The 20,719-nt window shown below is 42.0% G+C and overlaps 1 protein-coding gene across 2 annotated transcripts in view; it reads right to left on the bottom strand.

Moving 5' to 3' along the window:
- Positions 1 to 4,038: 4,038 nt before the first annotated feature.
- The window catches only part of NAPA (NSF attachment protein alpha), a 177,913-nt gene continuing 161,232 nt past the window's right edge, over positions 4,039 to 20,719 (bottom strand). For both annotated transcript variants that reach the window (XM_069207500.1, XM_069207501.1), the window contains exon 11: positions 4,039 to 5,318. In XM_069207500.1, the coding sequence (XP_069063601.1) occupies positions 5,217 to 5,318 (102 nt within the window). In that variant the 3' untranslated portion in view covers positions 4,039 to 5,216. The remainder of the gene's footprint in view (positions 5,319 to 20,719) is intronic.

Below are 20,719 nucleotides of genomic sequence, written 5' to 3' on the forward strand. Positions count from 1 at the left end.
GAAAGAGCCTTAATACACAACAAATCTCACTTGAGACTCTTGACAGTAATGGAATATTCACCATACTTTCCAGTTTGAACAAGTCTTTCTACCAATGGTACATTAAATACACTTCTACAGAGGTACTTAGTCAATGTAATCATTCAGAGAAACAAAATAACAGGCAATTGATTATAATTGTGCTTTTAGGCATGTAGGTCAAATGGTTTCTCTTTTTGAAAGCGTTTAAGGCAAATGTCACTCAAAACAGACACAAATTAGAAACACTGAGATTATCAACTCCCTCTTCATGTTGTATCCTTAGCAGTAATCTGGGTGAGAAACAAAATTGTATTATTTTATATATATATATGTGTGTGTGTGTGTGTGTGTGTGTGTGTGTATATATATATATATATATATATATATATATATGTATATATATATATATAGACACACACAGGCTATAGGCAGACTAGCATTGTAAAGGAATAAATGAAACAATTAATAAAAAAAGGTGCAGTTGACCAAATGACCTTGGCTCAAACCTTTATCAATTTAAGAGTACTTCTTTAGAATGCTAGCTAAATTGCTCCATGGTACGCACCATCTCATTCAACAGTTTTGTGGGCCTCCCATGCTGATAAACTACTCTAAAACAAATTAAAACATCATACAGTTTCCTTCTGTGTAGGCCTGGTCAGAGTTCTGTTACGTGGAACTCTGCAAAGTGCAGAAAAAACTCTGCTGCGCTACGCAGAGTTCTGTGAGCGGCAGAGTGCGGGAACTGGTGCTGATTTTTAACGCTGGGAGTTTGTCCCGAACTGCAAAATCAGCACGAGCGACAATACACAGCATAAGAGGGTGCGGCTTCTTTGTGCTGCTCGAGTAGATGTTTTACTCAAACAGCAGCTTCCTCAACATGAGCAGCAGGTTTCTCAATGCAGCGGTTGCGACCTGCCGTGACCACTCGCATAGAGAAATTTCACCTGGGGGTGCTCTAATATTTGATTGGTCTGATTAGTCTTCCTCATCAACCTATGGTTGGTGAGCGAGAGGAAAATCTCCGCTCCACGCCGTTGAGTTTTTGGGAACTCCGCACTCTATGGCAGAGAATTCATCGCCAACCCCTAATTTTGCACTGGTTGTCATATCTTCCTATGAAGAGTTATGGGAAATTACAGATATTAATGTACATGTGTGTAGGAATAACAACAAGAGGACAATGTTACAAGAATTCAACTTGGTACCAAATGAAAGGTTATACTTGCACACAAGCAAAATACGTTGGTAATTTTAGATGCACTTCCCATGAAGGTCACTATATGGAGAAATTAAAACAATGCTGTCAATTAACTGTAAAAGCCCTCACATCTTCATATGTTCTGGAATGCATGTCACTTTCACTCTTCCATGTGCCCCCTCTTGTGACAGAGTGCTATAGTAGGATACTTAATTTGTGAATATGTCAGAAAGCACACAAGATAATCATCAACACGTTACAAAAACACAGTTCTTTAAATCCATGTCTTCCAAAGACCAGCCCAGGGACTATTTTACTATTCCACCCTTCACAAATGTAACACCTAAGGTAAGGGGCGAGTTGTAACAAGCCTCAACATCAGTATGGTACAGAAAAAAAAATATTGGTGCCGATATGGACGTCCACAACCGCAGATTTGCATTGCCTGTGCGTGGGCAAGCTTAAATGGGAAGCTCCCAGATTCCCTGTGGGGGTGCTACCAAGCAGTGAAACTGTCTATGCGAAACACACTAAGACATGAGATTTACAACCAAAGATTAGCAACAAGAACATTACAGGATAAAACCAACTGTAATGTGTTAACTGGAAAATCTCAAGATGTATATCTGCTCCCCACGCCTTGCCTAATCTAGCAGTGGTGTGCTTACGCAAATGGCAAGCGGTACCCGTATGGTGCATCCTGTGCAGCAACATCAGCACTCACATGTTGGGAATATATTGGGCATTAACGGGTGTGATGGAGAAATCCCAGGACATTTTCGTTGATTACAATTGTGGCGGAATCTTCTTTTGGAACAGATGACCTACTCTAAAGAACCAGAGACTATTTATGTCTTATAATACTGTTTCTGGAAAGCAGCACTATAAAGACTTCACACTATCAAGAGTTTTTCTCAAATTCCAATAAATTTGCTGGTTCCGTTTGAATCCTGTTTGTATCTTTGTTTTATCAATGAATGGTAATTTCTTAAAGCAGGTCAGGGTATGGTAATCAAAAATGCCATTACCACATAAATTATAGACGAGCAATGCACTCTACGTGCGGTTATGAGCAGCATTTCGAGAAAAAGCCACACAATTAGGACTTTTATTAGCCCAGCTGAACTGCTAACAGGCATGTAAGCAATGTGGCAGATTTTGCGTTCCCTAGCACACCAGCATAAGGGCCCAGTTCAAACCACTCAATTTTGTCTCACCACTGTGTGAGGGCTCCGTATGTTTCATACCTACCCTGGAAGTCATCCCTAATAAGGGACCACTGCTGTGGAATTTAAATCCTAGGAGATAAAACTGCAACAGGCCTTACGTATTTGCACAAAAAGCTTCATCTTTGGATGCTGATGACAAAACAGCAACTTCAGCCACTGACCACACGTCGTACAAGCCCCAGAAGTCAGCATCTGTCATTTCAAAAGTCCAAAATGCCTTTTATGCACTTTTTCCACTTTTGGAGCAAGAGATGCCCATAGCAAATATATTATTTATGGTAATAATCAATTCTGACAAGAAATTAATTACCGACATATCCTCATAATATAAATACTGACCAGCTGTTCACATGGTTTTTGTTAGCCCAGTTCATTTATTTGTGCCAGAACAAAATATTACCGATTTTGCCTTACTTCCAAATGATAAATGGTAAAAGTGATACACGAATGTAAAACTATTAACGTTTTGTTAATACTATCCACTTAAACGCTACTTGCTTGGTAAAACACCGCACATCTTCTGGGCACATAAACCAAATACAATGTCACTAGAATATATTTCAAGATCTAAGCCTGCAGATGGCTGTTGGTCACAGTTACGGTGGACTGGTGGGAAAAAGTAAGCTGCCAGACGTTGTACCGTGAGAATATAAGGGATAAAGTAAACTGCCATTTTATGAGTAAATCCTTAGGTTTGTCACACCAATGCCATTAGCTGCATTTCTGTAAGGTAGGGATAACTTGGCCATGAAGTCTTGATTCTTAAAATTCTTAGTCACCTGCTTTTCCAGGAGTACCTTATGGACTGAACAGTGATGCAATGTCACTCGAATGGTTTAAAGCCTTATCGAGTTACATTTCTCTACATTAGCAAAGATGTACAGGCATTGATATTCCCATGTTCAAATGATCTACTTGGAAAGGAATCTCATTCAGGTTTCAAACCTTTGTCCCTGAAGTGGTTACAGGCCAACAGCTGTAGGAGGTAAGATGCTTCACTGTATATGAACATACAAGTATTTTAACGGTGCTGTTTGGGGGTGAGGCAACAAGCTACATGGACACAAGAGTTACGTTTTTGTTTTTAACCTAGTTTGCTGATACGATTTCCACTGAGATTCCATAAATTCTGCCAATATCTTGTCCCATAATCGAATACGGGAGCTGGACCAGACTTACCTGCAAAATAAGGTTAAGGTTCTGCTTAGAGTCAGTTTAATGTCAATATATAAAGAACCTTGATGAATGACAATCGCACGGGACACCAATATATTGATGTTATCTCTTTAAGGAGTTTGGAATCCATTCTATTAAATTGAAGATTTTCTTTATGCATCGCCTTTCTGCTTTGCATTTTGGCAGTCATGAGAGAGCACGAAGCAACCCAGGGGAGGTCTATTTTTCACTTTGCTAGGAGGAAAGAAAGGGATAAATCCAACATCCACTGAGAAGAAAGAAGGTTCCAGTGAGGATATGTATGGTGAAAGACAGGGAGGTTTCTCACTTTATACCCCGATTCTAAAGAGAACCTGACAATTCTACCTTAACAAGACTACTCCTTAGACGAACGACACTAAGCACCAAAAATCAGTTTCAACATAAAAAGTACAACTTTATGATGGCATCTCATGGAAAATAAACACAATTATATATATAAAGTTTGCAAGGAATGTTCACAATCCTTGTTCTTCTTCATCGGTACACAAGGAGGGTTGTATTACACAGATGGCTGCATCTTCAGATTAGAGGGAGCAACGCGTCAGAGTAGAGGGAAGAGGCTCCACATATCTGCCAAGTCTTGAACACAGCATGCAAACTGACGTTTAAAATACTCAGCCACATTTGGTTGGAGGAAAGATGCTTTAAATCGTAAAAGGTATTCACAACCACTTTCCACCAGTGAGAATGTGAACAAAACGTATCTACAGGTGAAACGTGCATTCCTGATGGCAGGTGTCCCGCTTTGATAATAAAATATATTTTATAATGTAGGAACCCAAGAAGTGTTGTGTACTGGCGATAGAGAGACAGTACTGGAACGGTCAATTTGTGCTACATTCCAACTCCCTCGGAAAAAATACTTAGAAACACACTGGAACAGAGCCCAGTAGTATGCAAACCGCACGGCTTATATTGTAAATAAATAGTAATGCTCCGAGAGCCTGAAGAACAATAAAGCCCAAGTATAACTTTTGGTACTATGTCAATAGTACGTTATGGGGGAACATGCAAATACAGTAAGCGGGCACAAAAATTCCTAAACAGATGGGACGTCCCACTGTGACGTGTGAGGAGAAAGAAGGCAAAGGCATTCCAACATTCCAGGAAGGAAATTCTCCCTTTTAAATGAACAGAAAGTCATTTACCTTTGCTCCAAATCCTCCTTACTTTCCTGCGTAAAAACAAAGTAAACAATCCCAGCTGCACAATATTTCAGAATTTAGCTTGACAATAAAAACAGCTTTTCCAGGAGTTTAACAGCTTTTGCTCTCTAGAATCATGAACACAAAAAAAACCTGTTGCAGTCTTATACACAGGGAAGTTAGAATCCATGCATGCCAAACACCAGAGGCTGGCAGGCTCACTAGCCCTAAAAACAGTCATTCGGTTTGCTGTTCAAGGATTTCTAGAAGATTAAGTGTTAATATATTTTATTTAAGTCTTATATTGCTATCCTTCCCTCCCCCCACCCTCCAAGTTGATCCTTAATCCATGCAGCGTTTTCTTTTTGAAGCAGCAAAGAGTGACGTGTTTCCTTGCAGGACTTAGCGCAGGTCCTCCTCCTCCCCTTGGATAGTTTTCTTGATACGTAGGAGCATGGTGGTAAGCCACTGGTCCAGCCTGGATATCGAGTCATACTCTTTCACCTGGAGGAGGACAAACAACACAACCAACATGGGAAACAGACCAGAATGATAAGAAACCAATCAGAAAAATGAATTTAAGGAGTTGCCAGTCATCTCCAAATATAAAAACATCTGCAACCAACATTAACTTTGTACAAACTCCGAAGTAGCCAGTAGATGCATGCAGCACAGAATCAAACCACTTATGCCCTCATTATGAGTCTGGTGGTCCAAGGACCGCCAGACTTGGGGTGGCCAATGCGGTGGTCCGGCCTCCACATTATGACCGTGGCAAACGCGCCACAGTCGGACCGACGGCACACCACTTTTTCGCCGGCTGATGGCCTGGCAGTGCTGGAGGTCTTTATCTGCCAGGGCAGCACTGCCCTAGGGATTATGAGTCCCCTCTTTGCCGGCTTTTACATCGCAGTTGCATCGCCATGTAAAAGCTGGTGGAGACAGGGTGCCGTGGGCCCCAGCGCGCTTTTCACTGTCTGCTTAGAAAAGCACGACGGGTGCTGTTGCACCCTGCACCCTGCACCCTGCACACCACAACTGCTGAAATATAACTAGACACTTAAAAGATCTCCAAAGAAGGTCACAGCTTTGCTTCACAATAAGACTGACTACGCCTTCTAACCTCCCATGGTCAGTAAACTGGGTAACATGGAATTGGGCACTTGCAACACCCAATCCCAGTCTTCAAATCAAAAACTGGATTAAATTCTGCTTCTGGTCATTGCATCGTAACAAGGAAGTAACATTAGTTTTTATGTGCTATGGAAGTGAAGATTCTGCTTTGACCTCAGTGCACTCCTGTCTCCTAGTAAAGTAGAGAATGAAGACTAGCGGAGGAAATAGTAATCTGGTTTAAACACGAAAAAGGGAACTAGGAAATGAAGTTTAGAAAAGGGAGACAATTTGACCTAGCTGTGGTAAATGTCCTACGTTCTTACTTCTCTAGAAATAAATGGCAGTTTTTAATTTAAATTTTCCGCTACTTCAAACTCTCCTCCAAAGAGGACTTGGATACCAGAAGGTAACTTAATACCATAGCTTTGTCATGAGTGATTTCACAGGCTGAATGTGGCCATTAATCTCGTAGTTCCCATAGAGAACAGAGGGTAACTCCACTGGATTGTTCCAAGAGAGACCAGAAAATGTAGCTTACACCCATAAAGGTTTAAAACATACAAATACTGCATTTATCAACATGTTGAAATTCAGGAGGGTGGTTCATACCCTTACCAAGAGCATCAGAAACAGGATCCTATCGGAGCATTATGCATCACGCTTAAAATTAACAAATTCCTTATTTTTCAATGTAAAGCTATGATCTTCACAAAAAACCTAAGAAATAAAAGGAATCAAAAGGATATATATATATATATATATATATATATATATATATATATATATATATATATATATCACCTAGAGGCGGTCACCACTAGGAAGTTATAGTTAGGACCATGTTTCCATAGAAAAAGCGTTTTTTGACTTGCCTAAATCTGTGGCACCTTTTGACAAATATTCATAAAAAATGCCAAAAAAAGTACCCCGGTGATTCTTGTTGCGCATGGAAAGTTTTGGGGTGATCCATCAAGCGGGGACCATGAAAAAGGGGGTGGGAGGGTTAAAAAAGTTGCATTTCCAATGTTAATTTACATAGGAACTTTAGACACAAGTACAGTCTGAACCACTGGACGGAATTACACCAAATTTGGCAGGAAGCTAGCTTTCGGTACCCAGGTCACACCTTTGTTTATTTGATGTAAATCCATTCAGTAGCTTTTGAGATATAAAAGGGAAATTCAATTTTAATATGTCTGGCCACAACAATTCTCTAGAATCATGACACAAGAGAATAAGCTTATTTTGAAAAAAATATTGCTGCAGTCTTATACACAGGAAAGTTAGAATCCGTGCATGCCAAACACCGGAGGCTGGCAGGCTCACCAGCCCTAAACACAGTCTTATTCGGTTTGCTGTTCAAGGATTTCTAGAAGATTATATGTTAATATATTTTATTTAAGTCTTATATAGCTATCCGACCCTCCCCCAGCCCTCCAAGTTGATTCTTAATCCATGCAGCATTTTCTTTTATGAAGCAGCAAAAAGTGATGTGGCACCTCCTCAGGGCAAAATGCTTTGTATGTGTGGGGGAGGACTGTCGGCCTTCCCCACAGCCCTGGGGACCACCACCTCCACGTGGGGCGATACATAAAATATGTGCAGGAGGGCCGCCGGGCCGTGGGGACCACCACCTCCCCGGGCATGTTAAATTCAATGCAGGGAGGGCCGCGCACCTGCTCACTGGGGACCATTAACTCCCTGGGGCAAAACAGACTGTTGGAGGGGAGTCGCGCAGCCCCCCTTGTGGCGCCACTGATGGCCCTGGGAACCACCACTCCCCAGGGCCGGTTACTGCTATGTCCCAGGGTGCCCACCCCTGGGACATAGCTGTTTGTTTTTGCTTGGTGGGAAGTGACTGCTCCCAACAAGCAAAAGCAAACATAACTCCGCTTTCTGATAGCGGGACCTGTCAAACAGGTCCCGCTGTCAGAAAGCGGAGTTTTCATTGGTCTTCCCTGCATTCAGATATGGGTGCAGGGAAGAAAGTTGAAAACATTGCTCCAACAAGCAGGGAGCTGCTATTAAAAGCAGCTCCTTGCTTGCTGGAGCAATGCTGGCTCACGCAGAAGGCGGAGCAAGCTGGGACCACGAGGGAGGCCTTGAGGGGAAGGAGGCCGCGCAGCCCCCCTCCCCTAGCCTTTTTCAGGCCCTCGGAACCCCATTCCCCAGGGCAATTTATTTAAAATAAAGAGGAGGTAGGATGTGTGGACAGCCCCAAAACTTGTTAGGCCCTGGGGACCCCATCCCCAGGGGCTTGACCAAACAAAGGGAAGGAACCCCCCCCCCCACCAAAACCGTTATTGGACCCCAGGGCTCTTATTACATGAAGGTTGGTGCCCACACACGGGATCCACTATGCATTTGTTGGGGACCGCGGGAGTAACCTTGCGGCCCCAGCCAGCCTATCACATGCATCAGAAGCCCGAACCGCTCCCTGCTCCCTCTGGGCAGGAGCAATATTTTGATCTATTTCAATGTGGGTAGTCGGCTCCATGCTGGTGGAAGCATTTTCAAAGCTTCCATTGGCTAGAAGCAGACTTTTTGTAAGCTCCTGCATGACAGGAGATTCAAACCTTCACCTGACAAGCGGGGGTAAAAACTGGTTCCCCTGCTTGTGCAGACAGGGAAACCACCATTTCCTGGGGGTGGGCTCCCTGGAACATATATAACATAGATAGTCAGTCCTGGAGGATGGGGTGACTGAGGCATTAATGAAAAAAACATTGTGCCCCATGGTATGGGGATCCCCAGGGGTGAAAAAACCAAGCTGCCTTCTTTTTAAAATAATGTTGCAGCGGATCAGAGGATAGAATTAAGAAAAAAAAAAAGTTATGGGCCTCAGACAGTGTTCTTTTGGGACCCCACCACCAGCCCTAGAGGGTCAGTATATGTCAACACTGTCACTTTGTCTTTTTTGTTTTTTTCAGGGCTGGGTCATGAGTCCTAAGATGACTGCCACCACTTCTTGGTTGACATGGCGGCAGCCAATTCAATCCTAGCTTGAGATATGTTGGGATCTGCAGAGACTCCACGTCCCTAGATATACAAACGTTTTGAGCATTAATTGCGGATTTACACCAAAACATAAAATGCACTGTTTTGGGACCAAGATCTAGCTTCCTGCTAAATTTGGTGTAAATCCATTCAGAGGTTCAGACTGCATCTGTGCCTAAAGTTCTTTTGAAAAAATGAATGGGGTAAACCTTTTTTGGGACCCCCCCCCCCTTTATTTGGGCAACCACTTGCCGGATCACCCGGAAACTTTCAATGCACAAACTGGTCAAAAAGCAGCACTTTTCTGTAAAGGTTCGTGGTGATTCGTCAAAAAGCAGCAAAGTTATAGCAACACAAAAAAATAATTTTCTTATGGAAACGCAGTCCTAACAATAACTGCCCAGTGGTGAACACCACTGGGTAATATATATGGAAAATGTCACTTGCCCAGTGTACATCTGTTCGTGGCATGTAGTGCTGCAGATTCACATGCTATGCATATCCATTCCGACATGTAGTGTTGGGTTCGGAGTGTTGCAAGTTGTTTTTCCTCGAAGAAGTCTTTCGGAGTCACGGGATCGAGTGACTTCTCTCGGTTCCACTGCGCATGGACATTGACTCCCTTGTTAGATTGTTTTCCCGCAGAGGGTGAAGAAAGGAGTGTTAGAGCATAGAAGAGAAAAGAGATGTCCATGCAAATGTAAATGTATATACATATGTACAAATGTTATTAACTTAAACAACGACAGGCTTCCCGAGGAGGAAGGGGGGTGCATGTGAATCTGCAATACTACATGCCACGAACAGATGGACACTGGATAAGTGACATTTTCCGTTCAATGGCATGTGTAGCTGCAGATACATATGCTATGCATAGACTACAAAGCAGTTAGTCCTCCCAAAAAGCGGTGGCTAGCCTGTAGGAGTTGAAGTTGTTTGAAATAATGTTCTTAGGACAGCTTGTCCTACAGTGGCTTGCTGTTGTGAGAAAACATCAACACAGTAGTGTTTAGTAAATGTATGAGGTGTTGACTATGTAGCTGCTTTACATATATCAACCATTAGTATGTTTCCTAAAAAAAAGCCATTGTTGCACCTTTCTTTCTTGTAGAATGTGCTTTAGGAGTGATTAAAAGTTGTCTTTTTGCTTTCACATAACATGTTTGTATACATCTAACAATTCATCTTGCTAAACCTTGTTTTGCTATAGGATTGCCTGTATGTGGTTGTTGGAAGGCAACAAAAAGTTGTTTTGTTTTCCTAAACTGTTTAGTTCTGTTTATGTAGTACATAAGAGCTCTTTTGAGATCTAGGGTATGAAGAGCTCTTTCTGCCACAGAATCTGGCTGTAGAAAGAAGACTGGCAATTCCACTGTTTGATTGATGTGAAAAGGAAACACTACTTTTGTTAGAAAGTTTGGATTTGTTCTTAGTACAACCTTATGTTTGTGTACTTGGAAAAAAGGTTCTTCAAGAGTGAATGCTTGTATTTCACTAACTCGTCTTAAAAGAAGTAATAGCCACAAGGAAGGCAACCTTCCATGTTAGAAATTGATTTTGGGAAGAGTGCATGGGTTCAAAAGGTGGTCCCATAAGTCTTGTAAGTACAATATTTAAATTCCCTGATGGAACTGGTGGTGTTCTGGGTGGAATGATGCATTTTAATACTTCCACGAGGGCTTTAATAACAGGAACTCTGAATAAAGAAGTATGATGAATAGTTTGTAAGTATGCAGATATTGCAGTAAGGTGTATTTTTATGGAGGAAAAAGCCAAATTAGATTTTTGTAAATGAAGTAAGTAACATACAATATCTTGTATAGATGCTGTAAGTGGATCTATAGTTTTAGATTGACAATAGTAGACAAATCGTTTCCACTTGTTTGCGAAGCACTGTCTAGTAGTGGGTTTTCTTGCTTGTTTAGTGACTTCCATACATTCAGATGGAAGTTTTAAGTATCCAAATTCTAAGACTTCAGGAGCCAGATCGCTAGATTGAGAGCATTGGATGCCTGATTTGACTTTTGTTTTGTGTTAACAAATCTGGTCTGTTTGGGAGTTTGGAGTGAGGTACTACAGATAGGTCTAGTAGTGTTGTGTACCAAGGCTGACGTGCCCATGTTGGTGCTATGAGTATCATGTTGACCAACCTGCAACTTGTTGACCAGAAATGGAAGGAGTGGGGGAGGGGGAAAAGCCCTGACCAATTGATCCATAGAGCATTGCCCCTGGATAGGAGATGTGGGAGTCTGGATGCAAAGTTTTGGCATTTTGTGTTTTTGCTTGTTGCAAATAGATCTATGTCTGGTGTTCCCCGCCTTTGAAAGTACTTTTGAAGTACTTGGGGGTGAATCTCCCATTCGTGTGTTTGTTGGTGATTTCTGCTGAGGACATCTGCCAACTGATTGTCTATCCCAGGAATGTACTGTTCTATTAGGTAAATATGATTGTGAATTGCCCAATTCCAAATTGTTTGGGCTAGAAGGGACAGCTGAGATGAATGTGTCCCTCCCCGCTTGTTGAGATAATACATGGTTGTCATATTGTCTGTCTTTATAAGAACATTCTTCTGCTTGAGAAGAGGCTGAAATGCTTTCAAGGAATACAGCTAATAATTCTAAGTGGTTTATGTGTAGCTGTTTCTGTTTGACATCCCATTGCCCTTGAATGGTGTGATTGTTTAGGTGAGCTCCCCAACCAATCATTGATGCATCTGTTGTGATCATGGTCTGAGGCACAGGGTCTTGAAACGACTGCCCCATCATTAAATTGCTGCGATTCCACCATTGAAGGGACATATGTGTTTGGCGGTCCATCAACATAAGATCTTGAAGTTGACCGTGTGCCTGTGACCATTGTTGTGCAAGGCACTATTGTAGGGGCCTCATGTTTAATCTTGCATGTGGGACTATTGCTATGCAAGATGCCATCATTCCTAAGATCTTCATGATAAATCCTACAGTGTATTGTTGATTTGGATGCATAAGTGGAATTATAATTTTGGAAAGCTTGTATCCTTTGTGTATTTGGATACGCTAGAGCTAGTTGAGTATTTAGGATAGCACCTAAATACGGTTGTACTTGTGCTGGTTGAAGGTGTGGCTTCTGGTAGTTTATAGAAAATCCTAGTGTGTGCAGAGTTTCTATCACGTAACGTATATGTTTTTGGCATTGCGTACGATTGTTTGATTTTATTAGCCAATCGTCTAGATATGGAAAGACATGGATGTGTTGTCTTCTTAAGTATGCTGCTACTACCGCTAGACACTTTGTGAACACCCTTGGAGCTGTTGTTATGCTGAAAGGTAACACTTTGAACTGGTAGTGTTTTCCTTGTATGACAAACCTGAGGTATTTTCTGTGAGATGGGTATGTGGAAATTTGCATCTTTGAGGTCTAGGGCAGTCATAAAATCTTGTTTTTGTAGCAGTGGAATAACATCTTGCAGAGTTACCATGTGAAAATGTTCTGATAAGATGTAAAAATTGAGGGGCCTGATGTCTAATATTGGCCTGAGGGTGCCATCTTTTTGGGGAATTAGGAAGTATAGTGAGTATATTCCTGTTCCTTGTTGAGACTGTGGAACTAATTCTATTGCTTGCTTTAACATTAGAGATTGTACTTCTTGTTGTAACAGAACTGCATGTTCGGGGGACAACTTGTGATATCATGGTGGAATGTTTGGAGGGGTGGATATTAATTCTAGGCAATAGCCATTGCGGATAATTGATAATACCCAGTTGTCTGTGGTGATATAGAGTGGAATTCCGGTAATCTTCCCCCCCACAGGAGATGTGTGGAGTGGAAGGGAGGGAAGGAAGTCACTGCTTTGGTTGTGATGTTGGTTGTTTAGAGGTTTGGAATTTACCTCTATTTCTAAAGTATTGACCTCTGTATGTTCCTCTAAACCCAACTCGTTGGTACTGGGTTTGATATGGTTGCTTTGTTTGTGAGGTAGCAGCCTCGGAGGATTGTGCTCTAAAACCTCCTCGAAACTGAGGCTTACGAAATGACCCCCTATATGGTGTAGTGTACAGAGCACCTATTGCCTTTGCTGTATCAGTCTTTTCGTAATTTCGTAGGTTTTATGGCTTTCTCTTAATTTCTTAGAAAGTCCTTGCTCCTCTGTATATGATGTCTTTTTCGGTTTTGAAGTCTGTTGTTTGTTGGGTACCGAAAATGTTGTGGAAGGTCTCGGCTCCGAAGCTGCCTTTCGAATTTTCGACTCCAAAACTTTGTGTTTCCCGCTGGAGTCCGAAATGGAGCCCTTTATAGTTTTACTCGACTCCGAAGTAGTCGGAGGAGTGGCCTTTTTCGGCACCGAACCCAGAGGTCGGTCAGCGACAGCCTTTTCTCAGGCCGATCCATGGCCTTCTGGCAGTGGTGTACCCAAGGCCTTAGGATGTTTCTTGTGTGGGGGTGCAGGGGCAGACATACTCACATGCTGGCCAGCTGTGATGGGTCTGTTGTCTTCTGATTCCTGTTCGGAGTCTGTGTCTAGGATAGAGACTGCTGTCTGCACCTGCTCTTCTTCGGTGACATTGAGATGTTCACTGCTCTTCGACGCCATTTCAAGTCTTCGTGCTCTTCGATCTCTAAGAGTCTTTTTTGATCGAAACGGTCGACAGGCCTCACAGTTTTCCTCCCAATGGTCTGGACAAAGGCACAAGTTGCAAACCAAATGCTGGGTTGTATATGGGTACTTGGCGTGGCACCGAGGGAAGAATCGGAATGGAGTCCCATCCATCAGGCTCTCCCTGCGGAAGGCCCGGATAGGCCCGAGTTGGGTGCACGCACCCCGAAGGGCAAACAGTGATTTTCCGATGGTACTACTGGTTCGATGCTAGATAGAGAATGCGATCGAGACAATACCGATGAAAGGAAAGGTTTTCTAAAGTTTTTCAAATCGAAATCTCGGAGCGGAAAGAAAACAATCTAACAATGGAGTCGATGCCCATGCGCAAGCTCCGAAAGACTTCTTCGAAGAAAAACAACTTGTAACACTCCGAGCCCAACATCATATGTCGCAATGGATATGCATAGCATGTGTATCTGTAGCTGTATGTGTAGCTGTATCTGCAGCTACACATGCCATTGAACACACACACACACACACACATATATATATATATATATATATATATATATATATATATATGTATATAATCATAATATCTTGTACTCCATTGCAGAAGTCTTGCTGACCGTCACGATCACTGAATATCTCTATCGCCGTGGGAAATTCTGGATCTTATTTACACGAGAAATCTCTTGTTCTAACAGCAGTGCCAACTGTTAAAACAACTCATGTGATTATGAAATGAGGCATTTTCTTTTATTTTACCTGATTGCCTGATTAACCTGAAAACTATATATATATATATATTATATATACACACAATGGAGTACAAGATATTATGATTATACAACCACGTTTGTACTCCATGTTTCAAAGAATTGGTAGTCCTTTGTCATGTAGAAAGCACTTCTCCGGAGGTCTGCTTATAGGAAAGATGCTTATTGCTATTGATAAATATATTTGTTCCATCAAAATGTTAATGTTCATCGCCTTGTGATAAACAGATGCTCAATTTGCCTTGTGCTGATAAATGGACTGTGGTATCTCTAATTGTGCAGAGTGTTTCATTTTTAAAAAACAAAGTTGTAACTGAACAGTATTTATGTGCAAGACTAATGTAAATATTTCCTTAAAGCCTGAAAGGAATTTTTTGGGCCTTCTATTTATCACTCCACCAACTGGTCCCACAAGGCAAACATATTACTCTTCTGAAGCAGGATACAAAAAAAAAAAAAAAAAATCAAACAACTCAAGCATAAAAGATGTTCCTACTTCAAGAATGAATGTACAGTAGGGTGACAAGGAATTTATGTTGGGTGTGTGTGTGTGCATGTGTTTTGGATGAGGATAGCATTTCTTTGCATCTTGTGGTTCAGACAGATACAGTTATTTTAGTATTTAAAGGGACGTGTGTACTTGTTTCCTCAGTTATGAGGGGCTAAGTGACAAGGAAATGTGTAGATCAATAAACTTCCTTAATGAAAAAAAGAAATTTTAACAGTTTGAAAAACAGATTTAAGAGACATGGAGGTTGAGGCATTACTTGTTTGATCCTTTTCTTATTGCCACATGTTCAACTTATTCAACAGACATGACGCTAATTACTAAGAACTGTTCATTTGGGCTAGGTAGAAAGCAGACTGATTGGAGGCATACCTTGTTAGAGCAACAGGTGCCTTACTCTACAGTATTGCCTATTATAATTGGTGAGCAAGAAGAGACTGAACTGGGAATTTTAATCTTTCTTTTGACCATAGACTGGATAGCAAGACTAAAGGTTTATATACTTGGGCGCTAGACAGAGCCTACGGTAAACAACAAGTGCAAAAATCAAATTTCCATGATAAATTGCAAATATTAAGGTATGTAATTATCCTTTCCATTCTTCTCGCTTTTATATATGGCCAAGATTGGACTATAGTACAACACTGCTTGAATCTATTATGTATGCGGAGTCTTTGAAGAACCTCCCTGTTGTAAAGGTTTACTAACAATATGTGGAGCCGTTGGCAGAAAGGATAAGATGAAGTCCCAGGCTAAAGGTAGTGCTATTTTGAGTTTCATTAGACTCTGAGTACTTTTGTATTCTAGGGGGAGCTTCGGGGGGAGGGGGCAGTCTCACACGAGAAGCATGGGGTGCAAAGTGATGGCACCTTTTACGGGAGGGATCACCTTGGGGAGGATGGTGGGTAAATCCCATAATCAAGAAACACATTTATGAGGCAACACATCTAGACTGCATAATAGTGGTAATGTTCATTGGCCTTCTATGCCTTGGCAGAGGTGGCAATGTGGTAAAACTGCTTTCTAGCTGAATCTCTTGGGAATTTGTCAATTTCAAGGGATCATAAGGTAGGTGGATCTGGGTTAAAGTGAATGTGTTAGGTGAGGTTCTGAATTTTTGCAATTATTATGGCCCGTACTAGATGATACTGAAGCTTTACAACAAATTTACAGTTTGTCATTACAGACTGAGGGTTCACTGGTAATAAGAGTCTTGATATGTCCGATAGGGACAGGAGACAAAAGAATTCAAAAACCACCAAGCTCCTCAGTATAAATGAACAAGTTACTTACCTTCGGTAACGATTTATCTGGTAAAAGGATCTTGCATTGGAGGATCTCTGGTGGGCAACCTAGCCTAAATTTTCTCAATATACATACTATTCTCCAAAATTTCAGTCAGTTTCATACTTAGATGTTTTTTCTTGTTGCACAATTGTTAAGAAGAGCATCGTTGAAATAGGAGCCAATCCTTTTTTGGATCTTTCAATAGTTTTCTTAACTTTAATTTTAGATCTAAAGGGCAAGGCCAAAATGGCAATTTGACAGGGTGCTGCTCACACACATCTGGGTGGAGGATACTAAACAATCTATTTGGGAATTTTTCCCAATAAATATTAATACTGCTCCACTTTTTACAGTCTGAGAAGCTTTTTAAGCCGCATTTAGGAGGCAGGTTATCTCTTATAAAGCCAAACTAAGATGGGATAGGGCAGATAGGATCCAGGAGCTTCAGGCAGCGTTAGAGGATTCCTGTAGCCACACATGGAATCGATGGGGAGCCCACCTCTTTCATTAAATCATCAGGCTCTTCAAGATCAGGTATCCAAGGCAAAGCAAGAGCTAAGGGATTGTTTTTCCGTAGTGGAAATTGCGGGTGGCAGGGCTTACCAGCAGAAGATTTATGAAGAGAGACAACAGATGGGAAAATGTTTGGCTTGCTGAGCTAAGACTCAGAGAAAAACAACTGATTAATAAAATTAGAAATCCGGCAACAGGCACACTGGAGACGGAAAACACAGAAATAGCAGAGGCCTTTTTTTAAACATTATAGTTCTATTTATGAGGAAGCAGAGCCGGTTTCAGAATACGATTTAGACCAGTATTTTAATGGGCCGCAGCTTCTGCAAGTTTTAGATACTCAAAAAGCTTGCCTAAATAGTGAAAGAGTCCTGGGATATTGCCAAAGGCTTAAACAGTATGGTCAACGTCAAGGCTAGCGGAGGGGATAAAATCCCTACAGAAGTGTAAAAAAACTTTTAAAGGAACTTCTCCCATATCTTTTTTTTCTTTTTACGAGAAAGAAAGTGGGAGTTGCAATACCCAAAAATTTCAAAGAATCAGTTGTGGTTAGCTTTATAAAGAAAGGTAAGGATCCCACAAATCCCAATTCATACCGTCCCATAAGTCTACTGAATACGGACTACACATTATTTATGAAAATATCGGCAGATAAACTTGCCTCATGCGCACAATCTTTGATCCATTTGGATCAAAATGGTTTTCTGCCTGGAAGGTCGATGGCAACTAGTACCTATCAATTGATGTAGGCCCTCGATTATTTTTCTGTAAATAAAGAATAAGCAGTTTTTCTTATGATGGACGCGGAATAGGCACTTAACCTGGTTAATTGGTCAGCCCTTTTTCTTTTTTGATTTCTTTTGGGTCGGTTCGGCATCCCACCCATCTGTTATCAACATGATTAAGCAGCTTTATCAGGTGGCGAGGCTAAGATTATTATCAATATCCAGGAGGCAGGGGTAGTGAAGAGCCAACGCAGCACCCGTCAGGGTTGCCCTCTTTCACAGCTTCTTTTTCCTTTTTTTTTTTTTTTTTTTTTTTTTTTTTTTAAACTAGAGCCCTTGGCCTCCAGGATTTATTTTAATCAAACCATTTTACCACCATTTGAGGGGATGGATAATATTAAGCCATATGCCAATGACATGGTTTTATATTTATGGGCTGACAGTTCTAATATATTGAATGCCATGAATGAAATCAACCATTTTACGCAAATAAGTGGCTATAAAGTTAAGCAGGCAAGACTGAACTTTTATTGTTTAATTCACCTCGTTCTGCGCTTTCTCTTGTCTCACAGCATCCCATAAGGTATTTAGGAATGTTTGTGACAAATGATTTTCCACATTTATTTCCCTTAAATTATGGGGCAACTCTTGTCAAAACAAAAGAGTTATTGAAAAGGTGGGCTTTACTGCCCCTCTCCCTGGTAGGCAGAGTCACATAGATTAAAATGTATACCCTCCCCGTGTTTCTATTTCTCTTTTCAAATCTTCCTTTAAAAATACTGACAGCATACTTTAAAGAACTTGACACTATAATTAGAAGATTTGTCTGGACGAAGAAACAGTCCCGGGTTAGAATGTCGATATTACAACTGGACACTATGCAAGGAGGCCTTGCCGTATTTCAGAACATATTATCAAGTTGCCTTACTAGATCTTGTGGTTCAGTTATTAGCAGATACCTCAGTCTGTGACAATTTCCTATTAGATCGCATGATGGGAAAAAGTTAGGTTACGAACCACAAAACTCCCCAAGAAAACGCAGTATAAGAACCTGCAGTTTTTTTCTTCTCGTGTACAGAATTTTTTTAAAATCTTGGGTAAACATGCATCTACACCGCTGCTGGACTGTGAAGTCTGGAGGATGGTTCTATCTAAAAAGATGGCTCAGTCATGGCAAGCTTTAGGCTTTCTACAATTAGAGTATTTTTATAATGGGCCAAACTTGTTTACATGGAAATTATTAATCCAACAACTCAACAATCAGGATTCGTTTTTATGGTGTAGATTTATTCAGATAATTAGTGTTTTAAAAAGAATTATGTTGTAATGAAGGAGGAGATGTGATACATGGTTTCTTGTTTATATGAAACAAGGTTGGGGGAAGTAGGTAATTGGTATCAGTTGCTGCACCAACAGAGTAGTAAGGTCACACTTTCTGATCTTTTGCTCAAGGTCTATCACTTAACTAATTGTATGTATAATATCAAAGAGTGGCAGGTCCTCTCCGAGACAGGTTAGCGATCTCTTCGAGCAGCCCACGCAGATACTGCAGTGGCAGGTCTGAGACATGATTACAGAGCTACTTATGTGGGTGGCACAACCAGTGCTGCAGGCCCACTAGTAGCATTTGATGTACAGGCCCTGGGCACCTGTATTGCACTGTACTAGGGACTTACTAATAAATCAAATATGTCAATCATGGGTAAACCAATTACATACACATTTTGTAAAGGAGCACTTGCACTTTAGCACTGGTTAGCAGTGGTAAAGTGCCCAGAATAACAAAAACAGCAAAGTCCGAGTCCAGAACACATCAACAACCTGGGAAACAGAGGCAAAAAGTTAAGGGAGCCCGCACCAAGGATGAAAAGTCTAACACGTGTCTCCCCCAGCTGAAAGGGGAGAGCAACTACCCAACCTCATGGGAGTTCTCATCACTAAGGCGGAAGAACCTGGACAGACCATCAGCATTGGCGTGCTCTGTTCCAAGACGGTGTTCCACCGTAAAGTCCATCCCCTGTAGGGAAATGGACCACCTCAACAGTTTTGGATTCTCACCCCTCATCTGCATTAACCATCTGAGGGACCTGTGGTTGGTCTGAACCCAGAAGTGAGTCCCAAACAAGTAGGGTCTTAGCTTCTTCAGCGCCCAGACCACAGCAAACGCTTCACGTTCTATGGCACTCCACCTACGTTCCCTGGGAAGTAGCCTCCTGCTAATGAAGGCTACGGGTTGATCTAGGCCCTCTTCATTAAGCTATGAGAGCACTACTCCAATACCATGCTCTGAGGCGTCAGCACAACAAACTCCTTGGAGTAGTCAGGTGCCTTCAGCACAGATGCTATGCACATGGCAGCCTTCGGGGCATTAAAAGCGTTCTGGCAAGCCTCTGTCCAGATCACTTTCCTGGGTCGCTTCTTCGAAGTCAACTCAGTCAAGGGGGTAACAATTGTACCATACCCCTTGACGAACCTCCTGTAGTATCATGTGAGACCTGAGGAGGCTCTCACTTCAGTCTGGGTCTTGGGGGGCTCCCAAGCCAGAATTGTATCAATCTTTGGCTGTAGGGGTACCACCTGGCCACTCCTCACCTGGTGTCCCAAGTACACCACAGAACCCTGCCCTATCTAGCACTTGCTTGCCTTAATAGTGAGGCCTGCCTTCTGCAGGGCCTCTAACACTCTCCAGAAGTGTTACAGGTGGTCCTCCCATGTGGAGCTAAACACAGCAATGTCAACCAAGTAGGCGGCACTGAACTCATCCAGCCCAGCCAACACCTGGTTGACCAACCTCTGAAAGGTGGCAGAGGCATTCTTCATCCCAAACTGCTTGACTTTAAATTGAAAGTGTCCATCTGGGATAGAGAATGACGACCTCTCCTTGGCCCCCTTAGTTAAGGCAATCTGCCAGTACCCAGATGTTAAGTCAAACATACTGAGGTACTTGGCTGCTCCTAACTGGTCAATGAGCTCATCAACTCAGGGGATGGGGTGTACATCAGTCTTGCTGACCGCATTGAGTCCCCAGTAGTCCACACAGAAACCGAGATCGGAGTGGCACCAGGTGCAGCAGCCTTTGGGACCAATACCACTGGGCTGGCCCAAGGACTGCTGGAGTGCTCATTAACCCCTAGGGTAAGCATTTTGGATACTTCATCCTTAATGCATGCTCTGACCCTGTCAGTCACCCTGTAAACCTTTTGTTTAATGGGTGTACTGTCTCCAGTGTCCACATCATGTGTGCACAAGTGTGACACTCCTGGGATCAGGGAAAACAGCGAGGGGAACTGTCCCAACAGGTGGAGACAGTCACTCTGCTGCACTTCAGTCGGGGGGTGGGGAGGAGCACCCCCTCCACAGACCCATCTTTTACTCCTGCAGGCAGGAGGTCAGGAAGAGGCTCA

The sequence above is a fragment of the Pleurodeles waltl genome, chromosome 9 (genome assembly GCF_031143425.1).
Source record: "Pleurodeles waltl isolate 20211129_DDA chromosome 9, aPleWal1.hap1.20221129, whole genome shotgun sequence".
NCBI classification, from domain to species: Eukaryota; Metazoa; Chordata; class Amphibia; order Caudata; family Salamandridae; genus Pleurodeles; species Pleurodeles waltl.